Genomic DNA, 18837 nt, shown 5'->3' on the forward strand with positions numbered 1-18837 from the left:
CATAGCTGTGGCACTCTAGATTGAATTTTAAAATACGATTTTTCATTAAGGGAGAATGTCAAAAGTTGACATATGATATGTCATTCTATTCAGAATGTAATTTTCTATCGAATAAAGTAAAAAAGATACCGAGAGTGCCATTTAAAAATAAAAAGTTATAGTCATTTCCGGTGAAACAGGAAGTAACCAAAAACAATTGAATACGTCAATCAATCCTAATTTATGTCATATACTAACATGCCAAATCTCTGAAAAAATAAAAAAGTTATCGGGGTGGGCCACTTTTGAGACGCACCCGGTATATCGTTTACTTTAGTCCATATTAATCGGTATTTTTTAACTGAATCACTATACAAAATTTCAAGCATCTCCAGTAGACAAATCTATTGGAATACCCGTAGATTTACTAATTAAAAACTGAATTCATAATGAACCACATATTATAGATTCAGTTTTTAATTATTCCGAACCAATCCAAAGGTCAACATTTTGGTGGAACCCGTACTAACCTACAGTACCTCAATTCATAAATGTAAGACGGGTTTGCTCATTGGTGGGTCAGCGTGTGCGGTAATTTTCCTTCACTTTTTTCTACTTTCTCTATAGCACTACTGTCTTCTCTTTTTCGCGAATGCTTAAAATGGGTCCACAATTTTGCCATACGTTTTAACAAACAAAAACTATTCAATGACAAACTGGTAAGCCTTTATAGATATTTTTTTAAATATTGAACCATTTTTAAAAAGAAAAAGATATTTTTTAATATCCTTATTTTACAGGGTGGTCCAGTTTTAACTGTTAATGAAGTTAAAACATGTGTTGAACAAAAGACATATTGAGTTAAAATAACAAATGATCATAGAAAAAAGAGTATTCTCTTTGGTCTGTTAAAATTGGACTACCCCGTAGATATTTTTATTTTGTATTTAATTTGTATTGCTTAAAATTAAGCTAAGAACATATCAAAATTAGTTTTTTCCACAGGAACTGTTAAAATTGCCTTATATCTATCAAAAATAGTAGATAAAATAGTACTTTAACCGCAAGGGTAGATTAAATGATACTTTAACAGCGAGCATCGAGGATAGGCTAAAAACTTTTCTATTTCTTCTCGCACGTTTTTTATTTGCTTCCCTTTTTGAATTTTTTCTTATTTCTTTTTATAAGTTATTCGGGATTTAAATGGAAGCAGTTTGGATATGTCGTTTATCGCCTCAGCCTGAATATCTGTTGGTAATTTACTTATTTCGTTGTGAGCCATTTCTGGTCCATCTCCAATTCAATCAGCAATCAACACGAAAGAGAATTAAAAAATATTGACTCAAAACTGACAACTAAAGAGACAGCTTTATTTATTTGTCAAATTACATAGAAACCAACGCCAACCCAGCACAATATTTTTTCTACTCCTAATGAATTCCGTGAAATAATAATTTCTGAATATTTTTTAAAACGTAACTCGTTATGGAAAAAAATATTGTTTTATACACGGCGATGATATATTGTATGAAGTCTGTATGATAAAATTGTATGAAGTCTTGTATAAAAAATAACTACTTCTAATGGGTTTCTTTTTAATCTAATATAGAGTCAAACGAAAAGTCTTGAATTGTCAAATATTTATATACCGTATAATCGAATAAAAAACAGAGTCAAAGACGGCAAGGGAATGACAATCGATGATAATTCTTTCTTATAGCCAACTGGCAGTGATTTCCATTAAAAAATAATGAAGATTACGGGACAAGTAATGACGTCTAAGGCTTGACCTCGGCAAAATTATCATCGATTGTCATTCCCCAGCCATCTTTGACGCCGTTTTTTTTCGATGGTATGGTATTTCAATTCGTTACATAAAAGATGTATAACAAGTTGTGATTAATGCAAACTGCCGATTTGTGAAAATTAACTGTATTAATTGTGCCTAACTAAGCAGTGACATGTCTAAGTGACATGATGTAATTAACAAATTTGATTATTTGCACTATATGTAATTAAGCTAATTAACTTTATTTCACACGTGTATTAATTATTACTTATCCCACTAAGATTCCTATAAAGAAAGGTTAAATATAATGTAAAAATAGATAGGTTTTTATTTTTGTAATATAGGTCATAACGCAAAAAAAGTTAAAAATAATTTATAAAAATATAACTAAAAGAGTTTTAACTGTAAATGGACTATTGCGTGCAATATTTGACGTGCTGTAAATAACTACTTACTGAAAATTGGGGGAAAATGGGGAAACATCAGAACATCTCATCACTGAATGCGTCGAGACGACAACCTCTGTAAAACCGTCTCAGATACTGGCTACATTTTACATATTTTCATATAAACGGTAAAATTAGATTTTTAAAAATATCTTCGGGACTTTCCCCTAACTGGAGTTTTTTCCATTTCAAAACATGACGTTGAAGAGTTCAGCAAGCAGTAACTTTTATCTAATTTAATCATCTTGGTATCTCTTCCTATTTACACTCGATCAGATGCAAAAAAAACGCAACGGAGACATTTTTGATTTGGAGTTTTGGAGACAAATTTAAAGTGTTATATTTTTCTTATTTTTAGCCCTATTTTCATGAATTTTTTAGAAAGCTGTATTTAATTATATTAACTTTAATTCGTAAACTGAACTTTTTATAAACTTTAGTACCTATTTCGCATATTATACAAGGTTAATCGAGAGGGGTTGTTTTTTTTTATCTTAACTTTAAAACACCCTGTGCAATAATTTCGTGTGTAAATTTTCACAAAATATAATTTTATATTCAAAACCATGTCTCCTGAGCATTCTGTTTATTGGATCATGTCAATAGATGCCTTGGTAAATTTTTAAGAGAGAAATGAGCTTGCCACCAACAATTTGCAATTTTTTCAATTATCAGTTCTTTTTTGAAGTTATTTCAAAAATGTGACAAGGCGGCTGTGGTGATTATTGTGAACTATATACTACTATGAACTGCCCATCATATTCAACGTTTGGCAAAAAATACTTGGTAGGAGGGTTAGAGGTCGCGAAGCAATACCAGCTTCATTAAATGAACTTCGCTTGGTCCTAAAAAAGAATGGGAAAACATAACGCCATAAATATGATATATGAAGCCTCAATGACAGTATGAAGGGATGTATACAGGCAGTTATAGCAGCCAAGAGCGGCAATAGAAAGTATTTATATAAGATATTTTTTCAATTTTTTTTTTCTGTTTGTATACTTGAGTATTACAGATATTTTCTTTAATATCGTTAGTTCTGTTATCGTTAGTAATGTTTATTAAAACCCGGACTGTATTGTTAGTCTTTAACGTTTTTTTTTTAATTTAGTATAGACTATCCAATGCCGGGTGTAATATGACGTTACGATAATAGTCTCCAAAACCACCTCTCCGTATTAAAGAATTACATCAAAAAGTAAGGATAATTAAAAAAATTGCAAATTGATCGTTATCAAATTGATGTATTGACATAAATCAAAAAACAAAATTCTCATGGTTCTGACCGTAAAATTATATTTTAGAAAAATTTACAAACAAAATTATTGCATAGGGTGTTTTAAAGTTAGGGTTAAAAAAAACAACCCCTCGATTAATCCTGTATAATATGCCAAATACTAAAGATTATAATAAGCTGAGTTCACGAATTAAAATTGATATAATTATATACAGCTTGCTAAAAAATTAATGAAAATAAGGCTAAAAATAACAAAAATATATCTGAGTGTAATAATGTGCAATTTTATTTTAGGACAGCCTATATTAAAACAAATGATATATAGTTACCTTAAATTACCTAAATTTTAATACGAACCGAATAAAACTTTTGACTGTCTGTATATTAAAACATGTTTAACTTGTTCATTTAATTGAATGCTTTTGAAGACGTTATTTTCTAGACTGCATCGAACCATGATGCATAACTATCAAAGTATCGCGCATAGGTATTTTCCATATCACGATTGTTCTGTTTGTGATTTACTACAAAAAAATACAATTTCAATACTCGCAAAATTGATTAATTAGTTCATTAATCCAGTGCATATTGTAAGTACGTTTCAGATTAGTCAATGATAAACAAGTCACATTAAAAAAAATCTAGTGATATAATTTAAGGTAAAGGAATTTAAGACAACAAAGGTATATTGTAGTTTCTGTAATTTTGTGGATGTTTTGTCTCTTAAAGCTTCCCTGAATCAGTAAGTGTTCCATGTGTAATCAGAGTTGAATTTCATCTCAATACTAAATAGTTGATGGGAAATATAACAAAATACTAATTTATTTAGTTACTGAACTATTATTATTAACAAATTTGCTATAGTTTGTATTTTGATAATATAACTTTTTTCTTAAAATGGTTACTTTTTTGTTTATAAAGTATCCACAAAAAGACAATAATCAAATATTGAGAAGATACTGTTTGCGGATGTTGCAGAAAATAAAAAAAAAGATTTTTCTGCTTAATTTTTCAGAACCACTGTTTCTTTCTGGGTTTTGTTTCTCTAAATCTACTTCCTATGTTGTTATATTATCAAGATATTATATTTTTTAACTGAAAAAATAAGAAATCCATATTTTTTTTTCAAAAAATACAAAATTTTGAACATTATTTCTTTTCGCGAAAATAACTTTGCAGACGTGGAATCGAAATTTATCACCCCTAAAGATATGTTTTTAAGACTCCAGCCCTCTGTATTATTTACAAATTTGACAAACGACGACAGGGGCGCATATACGGGAGGGGTAGTGGGGGTAATTACCCCTCCCAGAAAGAAATTCATTAATAAGATAAAATTTGGTATAAAATAAAATTGTTACAAAAAAGTTAATAATACAAATTAAAACAGAATATCCAAACCAATCCAAGTAGATGTTTTTCCACAGTTACAATACCTTCCAGCAAAAATTTAATTCAAATTTAGTACGTTTTTGAATATTCATACGCCACTGACGACGACCAGAATAACAGGAAAATTAATATATTTTAGAATTAAAATTACACTCTCACAAATTTGTATATTTTCACCAAACAGTCTATATAGGGTAAGTCTTAAGTAAGTGCAAATATTTTCAGGGTTAGTAGATCTCGACAAAAGAAACGTATTTTCTCTTTACCGTTTTCCAAATAAGTCCAAAATAACCAAGATACTTTACTTTGAAAATTAAAAAAAAAATGTTTTTTCGCGAAAATGTTGAGAACCACTAAATCTTTTCTGGATTTTCTTTCTTCGTAATTTAATCTACTACCTATGTTACCATATTATCAACAAATTATGTTTTTTAACTGAAAATTAAAAAAAAATTTTCAATTTTTTTACGAAAAAAACTTCATAATCAGGGGTTTCTGGGGTCAAAATATCCTACCCCTAAAAATATTTGCACTTGTTAGTCAATAAATAAATTTTAAAATCTATCTTTATGAAATTTATCTGAAATATTAGAATTACTATTTCAGATAAAATATTCAACCTATAAATCTTAAATTAGTTGGTATATTATTAAATTATATATTAAAAAATATCATAGTTTTGACAATATTGAAGTTGTTTTCTTTATATCAAAAAAGGGATTCACAATGGATTTACCACAGTTTAATAAATCTAATGTAATTTATTCTAATTTAAAAAATCCATGATCGTGTGTATTAAAATGTTGGTATTAATAGAATATGTTCTTAATTTACATTAATATAAACGTGTTATGTTATTTTTCCCGTCTATTTTAAGAATTATTAGTTACGAAATAATACTGACATAATATAACAAAAACTAATAAACAATAGCCTATGACACAATCAAAGCAAATTTGTTAATTGGCTTAGGCCAGTTTTACACTATCAAATTTCTTTGTCAAAAGATCTTTTATAAAAGATATTTAATGAAACATTTGACAGTGTTAATATACTAGAGTATATTATTCAACGAGCATATAATGGTGGCTGTTATTCACGCAGATGAATTTATGACGCGAATGAAGTCATAAATCATCCAAGTGAATAACAGCCATTGTATAAGAGTAGAATACTATACTCTGTCCAGGACTACCAAAAAAATTTAGATAATATTAATATAAGTTTTTATTTTTAATGTCAAAAAAATGTTGAACGAGTATAACGAGTAAGTAACATGGAAACAAAACATTGAAATTTTCTTTAACTAGATAGCTAACTAATTTAGATTTAACTAATTAAAACAAAAATTATTTATTTATATTAATAGTAATGTTTGACAGCTCTTGTTTGGAGTTTGGATCGAGATATCCGTGGAAGCGATAATGAAACCATTATTCACTAGTGAATATTGAATATTATTATTATTTCATAAACTCATGTATAATAATCAAATTATAGACGAGTGGTGGCTAAAATATTGTATAAAATCACACATATTACACTGTCAAAATCTTTGATACAATAAAATCTTTGCCAAAGAAATTTGATAGGGTAATACTGGCCTTAAACGCAATCAAGAGCTATAGAGTAAACTCTGACAAACTAGCACGCGCGAAACTATCAGGGGCTTATCCATTGTTATTATTGATACGTAAATAGCTCTTCCAAAGTGACACAATTAGATCGTTTCCCAAATCATAAGTAAATGAGAATAACAAATACTTTAGTATTCATAAATAAAGGAATTTAATTTGTTCTATTGACTGCTCGTTGTATAATACTGGCACAGAACCACAATTGGCTGCAAAATACAGGTCTCTTTTAACTGGATTTATTTGGTTTAAAAGAAGTAATAACATTTTAGTTGTGTAGTTAAACTCAAAATACAAAGCTATATTTTTTGCATCACCAAAAGAACGGAAGATCATTTAAGAAAGGTACAAAAAGACAAAAAAATGTCTATACGTAAAAACTAATAATTATTATTCTATGAATCAAATTAATTAAATCCATAAATTGGCTTAAATACATAATAAACATCATCAAATTTGTTTCTTGAGTCAGGTAATTTTAATGTTTAGCAGCTAGTACAAATCTTATTAAGAACTACAACGTTAACTTTGAATACAGACTTGCAATCGATAGCTCTCAGAACTTGGGAAATCTTATTATAAACGATTCATACGATCTTAACAAACGGCGTCAGAGTTGGCTTTGAAATGAAGATCGTTGTCATTTTATATGTAAAACTAAACCATACGATCGGAAAAATTGCTGTCATAGAAGGCTGTGAAAAACAAGTGAGTTAACAAAGTGGCCATTACATAATCAAAAAATTAAATATGCATAATATACTATACTATGAGGATAAAATATAATTTAACTACTACAAAACTAGCAAAATCGATGCATAAAACTATGATCGCTGCCCTAGTTGAAGCAGCCGCAGGGCCGTCCTGAGGGGTGGAGCAGAGGAGCAGTTGCTCCAGGCGGCCAAATTTGAGGGCGGCCGTTTCGGTAAAATTATATTGAATTCAGTACATCTTGACCAAATTCGGTACGTCAGTACTACATTTTGGAAAAATTGTCATTTTCGGTACGAAATTTCCAACAGTATAAATGCAACTAGTAAACTGCTTCAGAATGAGAAACTCGACATCATTGAGTCCACAAAAGCTCTAAAAGCTATCGACAACTATTTTGTCAAAATAAGGACTGACGACCATTTTAGAGAAATATTAGTGGATGCTGCAGAGCTGGCAGAAGAGCTGGAAATTGAAGCAGTTTCTGAGTTTTTACTAATGACATTAGAGCTCGTCTCAGAAAAAAAACTATACAGTTTTTGTATGAATCAGTGGATGAGCCAATTTTAGATCCACAGGAAAAGTTTAAAATCGTTTTTTTCTTTGTTGTATCCTGGATACAATCCATGAGGCTCTCCAGGAAAGGTTGTTATAAACTCACTCGGACTATTTTTCGTTTTTATACGACTTCACAGGTCTCAAGAATATCAACAAGAGGAAATAACAAAGCATTGTATAGATCTTCATCTCTATTTAACGGACGGAGACAAGCATGATATTAATGGCCTAGAGCTTCGGGACGAGATATTAGCTCTAATTGCTCTAATACCACCAGATAATGCCGAAAACTTCAGTTGTCCAATACAAAAACTAAAATATTTAAAAATTCACGATCTGATTGGAAACTTTCCAAATATTTACATCTCCATAAGAATCTTATTAACGCTGCCGGTTTCAGTGGCAACCGGAGAGAGAAGTTTTTCTAAACTCAAAATATAATAAATAATTGAGAATTACCTGAGATCAAGTATGGCACAAGAACGATTAAGCGAATTATCTTTAATAGGTATCTATTGAGCACGAAATAGCGATAATAAATACAAAATTTAAATGCTAATTCTGAAAATCTTGCAATATTTATTTCCTTTTTTTTGGAAAGCGTTTGATAATATTTCTTACCACCTGTGGCACAACTTTCATAATTTTTTTTCACACCTGATTCTTCGGATCAAACTTCGCACTAATAAAAAAACGATTGTCTGTAGGGGGGGACGCATTTTGTTGGTCTTGCTCCAGGTGGCCAACAGTCTAAGGACGGCCCTGGCAGCCGGCATGTTAATACTATTTAAAAAAGTTTTTATTATTTTTATTAATAAATTATACTACACGTTAGACCTTCTGAAGATATCACGATATCAAAAGATTTAGATACCTACACTTTTATTTTTTTTTAGAATTTTCACAAATTACACTTACTAATACTTTTCAAATAATATTATATTTTTTTTATATTCCCCATTTAAACCCGTGTATTTGTTTAGTCGGCAGTTTACGATATTCTCTGATTGTGGCAGCACTAGCGGAGAATGCACCAACACTATACAGGGTATCCTAGAAATAAGTGCAAGTATTTTAACTGGTGGTATAGTTCAACCCCAGAAACACGCCTATGAGCTTTTTTTCGCGAAAAAATTATTTTGAAAATTCGAAATTTTTTGAGAAATTTTTTTGGAAATTTTTTGAGAAATTTTTTTTTAAATTTTTTTAGTTTTTAGTTAAAAAACATAATTTCTTGATAATATGGTAACATAGGTATTATATTAAATTTACAAGAAAGAAAATCCAGAAAAGATGCAGTGGTTCTCAAAATTTTAGCAAAAAACTATTTTTTTTTGGAAATTTTCAAAGTAAAATAACTCCGTTATGTTGGACTTATTTGAAAAACGATAAAGAGAAAATATGTTTCTTTTATCGATATCTATCACCCCTTAAAACACTTGTACTTATTTCTGGGACTCCCTGTATAACTTGAGCAAATCAAAATCAACAAAGTATTGCTATCTTCATTCAGCTGCTGTAACTAATCACTAAATTGGGCTACCAACTTGAGATGAAGTTGTATGATGACCTTTTTTTGAACTCCTCGACTTTTTCATTATGGGAAAATCTACCGAAAATTTTGTATAACAAAATAATTACAGAACCCTACTTATACACTCACCGGTACGAAAGGGTGTACACTCCAGAGGGTACACCAAGCGGTACACTCCACAGGGTGTTTCAAACTTTCACCTAAATATCAACATTTTGTTTTCCTTCGTATAATTGACAACGGGACATTTTTAACCCTAATTATGTTTAATCTATAGGTGTCCGTTTTTTTTGTGCCGGTGAGTGTAAGTAGAATGTATCAGAAACACCCTGTAAATATGATATGCAAAATATTCATCGCGTTTTTATTCGTGCTCAATTGGAGCACGTGTTCTAACAGCATGAAAATTTAAAAATTGTCCCGATCGCTGACATGTTTATATATAACAAACAATTAATTGCAATCAGCATCAATTATGTTCCGTTTCGATTTTATTGCGGATTGTTAAAAATTAGAGGGAACAATATTGTTCGGAAACGATACATCTACCACTGCCAATCGAAACTTTAAGTAAACTGCAGCAAAAACATATTCTACATTTTTTTTGTATTTTAGTATGGCTTACATCAGAAAATCAAACAGTCGCGCGGTATAAACTTTAATTGTTTAAAAAGTTGAATTAAGACAGTTAATATTGACGCCAGCCCACTATTTGCTAAATGGAACAAATCTTAAACAGGGAACAGCGCGCTATCACCGAAAATGTTACGAGCACAGAGACCACCTATATTTTCGAAGTGCAAGAGAACAATAGACTTGACAATTTGCGAAATAACATGAAGACAGGTGTGTGGCAAATTTTTCCATCGGTTTGTGGTAAGTCTCGTCAAACAAAAATCCTAAATAACTAGTCAAGATGATTTGTCAATTTTTTCAGCTTAATGATATCAAATAAATGTCAATATTTTTTAAATCGATTTTCTTAAATTGATCATTTTTAACTTTAATTTTTTCATTTTTTATTTGTTTACGATACTAGCAAATAATGTACCCCATACATTTTATTCAAAAATATTACAATCTTCAGTTCAGTTGTGCAGTATTTTTTTTTAATTTTCTATTTTTACCAATCAAAAAATATCAGATTTCGGACATTGTCAGTACTTCTTATGTCTGCATTTATTTACAATTTTCAATTTCTTCTTTCATTCTTTTTATAATTAATAAAATATATAATATATAATACAGTTGGGGGGTTGGAACCTTTGGTGTTGCAACAGCAAAATAAAACACTGATGCACCACAATACACGAAAACACTTTACCTTTGCACTGGACGCGCGTTTTACTAATCATATATGATGATTAGCAAAACAAACATATATGATAATTATCATCATCAGCATAATGATAAAACTAAATGATTATGAGTAAAGCCCTTGATTAAAGGGTAAAACTAAATGATAAAAGTGATTAAAACTTAATACTAGTTTTAATCATCTGCTGATGATGCTAACATGTTTAGCGAAACGCGCGTCCAGTTCAAAAATAAAGTGTTTTGGTGTATTGTGGCGAATTAGTGCTTTGTAAAAAGCTAATTAATAAAATCATTAAGTTTATAAAAGAGAAAAAATTATGATTTAATAAACTGCAAATAAAATATTTTCTCTAAAAAATGTTTAAAAAATAAACCAAAGTGAATTGATTTAATTCTTGCATTTAGATAATGTCAAAAAAATGTAGTTAAAGAGTTACTACTTAAAAACTACCTGATATAAACGGTTGTAGCTAACAAAATCAAAATATTTTTATTGGTATTAAATACTTAACGACATATATAAAAGAAAGATAATCTGGAATTGTTCTGTTTTCTTTTACTTTTGTTACTAAAAAATCAGATAATTTTTATTTTCCCTTTTTTTTATTTGCCTTTATTTTTATCTTCTTTTTTAAATTATATAAATTACTTAACTCTTTAAAAACTAATGGAATTCTTTTTTTCAGTTTTAGCTGATTTTACTGAATTTTTAGCTCAATATATTTCAACATTTTTCATCTGAATGGATCGGTTTTTACAACAAGCTTATAAAATATGTATATAGATGTATATGTTTAAAATATTATATAGTTCTTTTTTAACTATATACTTCAGTTTTTTAATACTCTTTTATATTTTAATCAATTATTCTCGACCGTTTGTCTTCTATATTTTCTGAGTTTTTTTATTAACCTTATTCTGTAAAATCATTGTTTATTTCTTTTTGTTCGCGTCTTCATTTTCACCTTATTTTTTACTTCTTCATTTAATATATTTACCGTTTCAGCATAAACTTTTGAAAATATCTCCTGCAATACAAATATTAAAAACCCAATTTTTTTAGTGAAAATTCTACTAGATTAAAACGACATATTTTTCAGTAGTATTAAACACAAATTTTCTTTCAACAAAAAAAGCCCTTTGGCAACATCAAAAGCAGAAATCTATGATAATGATGTAAATCTGTTGTTTACATACAGAGTGAGTCTTAAAAAGGTGCAAATATTTTAGGGGTAGTATATTTTGACCCCAGAAACACGATTATGAGGTTTTTATCGCAAAAAAAAATTGAAGATTCGAAAATTTTTGAAGAATTTTTAGTTTTTAATTAAAAACGCAATTTTTTGATCATATGGCAACATAGAGAGTAGATTAAATTTACAAGAAAGAAACACCAGAAAAGATCCAGTGGTTTTCAAAATTTAAGCAAAAATATTTTTATATTTTTTATTTTGTAAAATAACTCGGTTATTTTGGACTTATTTGAAAAACGGTAAAGAGGAAATATATTTTTTTATCGAGATCTACCAGCCCTGAAAATATCTGCAATTATTAAGACTCATCCTGTATAATTAAAATAAGTAAAAAAAACAATAGAAATGATAGAATATTTATATAATTAAAGGAAGTAAAAAAACAATTAATACAAATAATAGAATATTCTACTACAATTTTAAAATGGGGGTAGTTATTGTTATATCATACTAATGATAATAAAGATTTCAGTACGTTACAATGTGTAATTTGTGAAAGTGGATTCTAAATTCAGTTTTTTTATATTATATAAAACAGATATAATTTGGCGCCCTCTTCATTTGTCCCCTCCCCTCTTAAAGATAAAATATATAAACCTGTTGTATACGCCACTGTTAACTGTACTCGGTTCTCAGAAACAAACCGAATGAAAACATTTATTAATTCGTTTGACGTATTTGTTTACCTACTATAAATAAACTAACCTTTGTCAACATCAAATTCAGAAAACTACTGTAAAGTTAAATCCGTTGTTTATATACCGTATGATCGAATAAAAACGGCGGCGGCGTCAGCAATGGCTATGAAATGAAGATCGCTGTCATTTTATATGTAAATTTATATGGAAATTATCATTGATCGTCATTTTCAGCCAACTGGACGCCGTTTTTTTCGTTCATACGGTAGCTTCAGTTAAACAAAGTTAATACAAATAATAGAATATTCTATTACTGTTCTACAAAGAGGGTAGATATTGGTATATAATAATAATGATAGTAAAGATTTGTTTAATGCTCAGTAAAAGCCCAATAAGCTTTATTAATAATCTGTAATAAAATAAAGCATTAATATAAAATAAAAAATAAAAAAAAGCATAAGCAGGGGTCAATTCCAGTAGAATGCACATTGCTGTTTTCATAGAGAGAGGCTTTGAAATGAAACTAATATAAATTAAATAATAATACTAGGAACTTTGAATATCAAAACATATATTTTCATTTCAAAAAGGGGTGCAGTATGCATTATAAATAATATTTATAAGAACATGTATATGGATTATTGGGATGATCGCCTCCTCCCTTTTCGTATATAGGCCACTGGTCAATACAATCATCTACATTTTGAAAAAATCAGATAGAAACATACATTACGAATTTTGATATTGAATTTGTAATAATGGTTGAAAAGGAAATAGTTAATTACATAATTTTTGATTATACACGATATACACTACCATTAATATATTTTGAAGCAGTGGCAGCTGATCCTAAAGAGCACAGGGACTCGCGTTACTTTATTAGAAACAAATTTACATAAATAATGGTTAATAAAAAGCTTTTATTAGACTTTTCTTGAAAGAAGCTTTAGTAATAAATTCTGTTTTTCTTCTTTGTTAATAAAATAAACAATCAAAAATAGGGTATTATAGTAGCTACCAACTTAAATCGACATACCTATTATCTTATCTTAAACGTATTAATATGAAGTAAATAATGTAATAATATATACACATATTGCCGAAAATTATGGAAAAGTCGGAGTTTATTTTCCGACTGTTTACATTTGTTTGATAAATAGGTACTTTATTAACATTAAAACATACATAAGGTTGTAAAATCATGATGGATAATGTCATAAGTTTTACACCATATACCAAAAAGATGTCATTGATTTACATCAGCGAGGAATTTTTTTATTACTTGTTTCATAATTTTACTGAATTTCTTATAGGTAGGTGTGAAGTTTTATTATTGCCATTATTAAAGTAACCTATTATATTCCGATGATCATTTTTCTTTGTGTAGATTTATCTGGATAATTACATAATTACTTCTTTATCTATGATCTAGATCTATAAACACCAGAAAAAAGACTACAAATAAATAAAGTAACAATTGTTACAATACAGCTGTTTATAGATATTGTATGATAACAATATCAACATTAATTAAACTGTCACGATCACATATTATTTTCCATTGCAAAATCAGTTTATTCTTTCTAGTAAAGGGCATTCGGATGGCCTAATGCCCTAAAGAAAATATTTTAGTGCACCTACTATGAAATTCTGCCAAATGATTTCACACAGAATTTGGATAATCCAATATGTCAGATGTAAATTTTACTATTTTATTTAATTCTGCTCAATTCATAAATTTATTACCCATCCTACATGTCTTTCTCGAAATTCTGGATCCTGGATCTGTTTCAGGAACAACAGTTTTCAAGGTCTCATTTTAATGCCTATGAGCACCAATTCAACATCTATTTAAGTGGCTGTAGCGGCACACGCTAACTTAATAATCACACAGTGAAGAACATGCACGGTCTCGTTCATGAACACATATTAACCCCTATGACTCCTATGAGCACCAACTTAAATATATTTGAGTGGCCTGTAGTGGCTCACACTAGCTTAAAAGCGACCCAGGAAAGAATACATAATATGATCTCATTCATCAATACATTTTAACGCGCCTTTGAACACTAATTCAACATCTATAATGTGAGTACCTGTAGTGGCGCAGGCTGGCTTAATAATTACCCAGTGAAGAGCATGCACGGTCTCATTCATGAACACTTATTAATGCCTATGCACACCAATTAAATATCCATTGTGTCGTGTTAACGAAAGACGCCTTAGTTACAATTGAGATTCAAAATTATAAAAAGCAAAAAACATCTTCTTTTTTTTATTTTCCGTATTATAATTATTTTATATGTGCCAATAGATTAATGACTCATTCTCCCAGTAATTTAAAAAAGTACATCTTTTCAATGACGCAATATTCATTAAGATAATATTTTCAATCAGACAAAATATTCAAACATGTGTTGTGTCGTTAATTTTTTTATTAATAATTAGAAATTACTTTGTCGTTTGACTAAATTTTGTCTATGTGAAGGACAATTAATTAATTTGTATGTCTAATTATTTTGAATTGTTTTAATTAAAATCATATTTATTTTAATAAAATATGTATTATACAAGGTGAGTCTTAAAGAAATGCAAATATTTTCAGTTCTGGTAAATCTCGATAAAAGAAACATATTTTCTCTTTATTGTTTTTCAAATAAGTCCAAAATAACAGAGTTATTTTACTTAGAAAATTTCCAAAAATAAAGATTTTTTGTTAAAATTTTGAAAACCACTGGATCTTTTCTGAATTTTCTTTCTTGTAAATTTAATCTATTACTTATGTTGCCACATATTATCAAAAAAATATGTTATTTAACTAAAAACTAAAAAAAAATCCAATTTTTTTTCTTAAAAATTCCAAATTTTCAATTTTTTTTGCGGAAAAAATCTTATAATCGTGTTTCTGGGGTTGAAATATATACTACCCCTAGAATATTTGCACTTATTGAAGACTCACCCTGTATAACTGAAAAGAAACGTGTCACAGTAGGCACAGAGATAATATTTCTATTCGAATTTTAGAGTATATCACTGATTATTATCATTATTATCCATTCACATAAAGTTCTTCAAGTGTCGACACAAAACGTAGTTCTGCGAAAAAGGCTTTAAAATTTAAATATCTTAACCAAGAAATTATTATAATTGAAGTTTCATAAAAAATGATCTTATATGTCAAAAAAGTTACAAATCGACATAACAAATTATGCCACTCACTACTTTTACGTACATGATACGCACCTTTTCATATTTTGTAATTTTAATGGCTATAGTCTGTTCAACCAATCAGGGATGATTTCGACAGAGGGTACCCAAAAATTACAGGAAATGCAATTTGCCCTGAACTAAAATGATAGTCTATTCGATTAAACGTTATTGAACAAATAGATAATAGATAATATGAATACATATAAGTAATAATATAAGTAATTTATGCCGCAGGTTTTAGTAATAGTGATTTTAAATGGTGTAGTTTAAAATTTGAGAGCAAATAATTTTTTGGAAATCGATTTGTGTTTCTGGAAATGTTTTATCCATTTTTAATCTCTCTATAATTGCTAAATTAGTGTTAACTTTTGGCAAGTTTTATGTCAATTTTTAGTAAATGATTTCTAGAGACCATCAATTGTGATTCCCAACCGTGTTTGACGCCGTTTTTCTGTCAATCATACGTTCAGTACGGTATAATTTATTTATAATAAACTAATAAACTCTTTGTTTCAGCTTCATTGGCTGGAATTCCTTTTGGACTGATGCTAGGATGGCCGTCGCCCACCTATCACACTTTGCTCCAATCAGACTCACCCATTCCCATCACCCTGGATCAAAGCGCCATGGTAGCTGGATTCCTTATGTTAGGAATGTCTTTTGGAACCCTGTGGTCCTCCAGGCAAATAGGCCCAGGCTCAAAATACGGAATAGTCTTAGGCAACGTTCTAGTCCTTGTCGGCTGGGTGATCATGTGGCAATCCCGAGACGTGTTTTGGTTACTTGGAAGCAGGTTTACCATTGGTTCCGGTTATGGATACGCTTTAGGACAAATAAAGTGTTACATACAGGAAATGACTGATAAAGAGATGTCAGTTGTTCTGACCAAACTACTCACTTTTTATGCACTGACAGGATTTTTCCTAGCGTTTGCAATCGGAACGTTTATCGACTTCCGACGGTATAGTTTAATAAGTTTAATTATAACAGTATTTATTCTATTCCTAGCAGTATTTTTACCTTCCACGCCAAAGGAATTAATTAAAACCAAAAAACTAAACGACGCCAAAAAACTACTAGCATTTTTGAAACCAAATTTAGATCCTCAGCAAGAAACATATTCAATCATTGAAAAAATGTCACGTGAAAGGGGAGGTAACGCAATCGCTGAAATATACCGTAACAGAGAACTTAGAAACAATTTTTTAAGATTCAGCATGAGTCTATTTTTTCAACAATACAGTGGCGCACCACCCACATTAGTATATACAGAAGTTATATTCAGGGAATCCCATGTCCCTTTTCCTGAATACTTCGCTATTGTATACGCTTTTTTATTTTTACTAGCAAACATCTTCGGTGTCTATGTTTCAACAAAGTACAATAAAAGACGTGTTTTAATATTTTCTAGTTGTATTACACTATTTTTGTATATATGTAAAATTTTCGTAATATATAATAAAGTCAACGACAAGTATTTCTCATATACTACAGTAATAATAATGTATTTATTTATAATATTTCATACAATAGGTTTAGGTTCTATTCCATTTACTTTTATATCTAACTGGTTTCCTCCTAGTTGCCAGTTATTCATGACAAAATATTTTACAATTTTACATTGCATTTTTGCATTAACAATAACAAAAGTATTCCAGGTTTTATTAGGCAATTTTGATCTATACATATCTTTCTGTCTTTTTTTACTTTTAACATTACTTGCTATTATTTTTATTATTATTTTTATACCATCCGAATATTCTTACCAATCAGATATACAAAAAATTAAACCTAATATAAATTCAGACTTTGTAGAAAAAGCAGACATAAAATAAAAACAATAAAAAATAAATTAATTGGCTTTATTGATAAATCACTAATCACACAGTTTGTAAAGCATTGGCGTATTGAAACTCGGGACTGTTTTCATATTCACACATGTCCAAAGCTATTACACAACTTTCCTTGACAACTCTTTTTTCATCTTCAATATACTTATTTAAAATACTTGTACATTCTTCTGTTGCAATGGCACCTAAAGCTTCAGCACACTCATGCCTCACCATTTCATTTTCCTGAACATCTTCTAAAGACTCCTTAAGGAATGGTATACCGTACTCACTTTGAAGTTGCCCCAAAACAAAGGCAACCTCATGTCGAAAGAGTGCACTCCCAGTTTTTAAACTTTCTCCAAGAGCAACAACTGCTTCTTTAGTTTGCAAATTTCGTAATGAAAACATTGCCCTATATCTATTAAACAATGACTCATCATTACTATTTAAGATTAGTTTTAATTCATCGACATTTGTGGAATGTGCTGGTGGAGCAGGATCTACGGAATTATATGGATTGTTTGACAACCCTTCTTCATCACAATTCTGCAACCATTTTATTCTTTCCAGTGCTAATTCACATGTTTCAGCAACTTCTTTAACAGGGTCTGTTTTGAACCGTTCCAAAATACTTATTACCTCAGGACTACCAATAGCACCTAATGCTTCAGCTATAACAATTTAATATATATTAATAAGATTGTCAAATTAATTACAAATTAAAACTACTGTAAGCCGTGCTTCTCACTACTTTTTAAAGATATACCTGCTTCATGGCGCACCATAGGTTCCTGATTAGTATCTTCCAAAACTTTGATTAGAATAGAGTTAGCTGTTTTATCTTGCATCTGTCCCAAACAATATGCTAATTCATGTTTTAGTAATGCAGATGAATCTTTAAAGCACTGATTTATAAACTCGATTGAAACTGGACCACCAATATTCCTTAAAGTAAATAAAGCCCGAAATCTCTCTTTTAAAGGCCGGTTAAAATCGTTTAAGAGTTTGCCAATGCTTCTAATTTGATTTTCAGTTATGTTAACCATAGTTAAAACAGTTTATACTATAAAAAAAAAGCAACACAATTTATATTTTAAAATATTAACTTTGGAAAAAATAATCACAGAACAAGGCACGGAAAACGGAAACAAGGTTAATGTCAAACTATGACGTTTAATCTGCTTCTTCTCTTCTCTCCGTTTAACTGCCTTAAGCTGCTAGGACTATACGGCTGGTAGATAGGCTTGCTTTTAATTTAAAAAATTTAATTATGTAAAAATAGTTTATTCATTATTCGATTTTAATTT

General features: G+C 29.5%; 2 protein-coding genes across 5 annotated transcripts; one reads left to right on the top strand and one right to left on the bottom strand.

The window, feature by feature from the left end:
• Nucleotides 1-551: 551 nt before the first annotated feature.
• Nucleotides 552-17553, top strand: LOC115881110 (facilitated trehalose transporter Tret1-like). 4 transcript variants are annotated; one of them, XM_030898490.1, is made up of 3 exons: nucleotides 552-698; nucleotides 9896-10156; nucleotides 16215-17553. In XM_030898490.1, exons 2-3 carry the CDS (start codon nucleotides 10000-10002, stop codon nucleotides 17531-17533), a joined length of 1476 nt encoding a protein of 491 aa, XP_030754350.1. In that variant the 5' UTR covers nucleotides 552-698; nucleotides 9896-9999; the 3' UTR covers nucleotides 17534-17553. The 4 variants fall into 4 exon arrangements, with proteins under 4 accessions (XP_030754350.1, XP_030754351.1, XP_030754349.1 ...); XM_030898491.1 differs by having other exon boundaries at nucleotides 10020-10156; XM_030898489.1 differs by lacking the exon at nucleotides 552-698 and having other exon boundaries at nucleotides 9746-10156.
• On the bottom strand, nucleotides 17546-18704 carry LOC115881111 (deoxyhypusine hydroxylase). Its single transcript, XM_030898493.1, has 2 exons — nucleotides 18297-18704; nucleotides 17546-18201 (listed from the first exon to the last, which is right to left on the bottom strand). The coding sequence occupies exons 1-2, from the start codon at nucleotides 18574-18576 to the stop codon at nucleotides 17579-17581; spliced, it is 903 nt and encodes a 300-aa protein (XP_030754353.1). The 5' UTR covers nucleotides 18577-18704; the 3' UTR covers nucleotides 17546-17578.
• Nucleotides 18705-18837: the final 133 nt, after the last annotated feature.

The sequence above is a fragment of the Sitophilus oryzae genome, unplaced genomic scaffold (genome assembly GCF_002938485.1).
Source record: "Sitophilus oryzae breed Bouriz unplaced genomic scaffold, Soryzae_2.0 scaffold_169_pilon_pilon, whole genome shotgun sequence".
NCBI classification, from domain to species: domain Eukaryota; kingdom Metazoa; phylum Arthropoda; class Insecta; order Coleoptera; family Curculionidae; genus Sitophilus; species Sitophilus oryzae.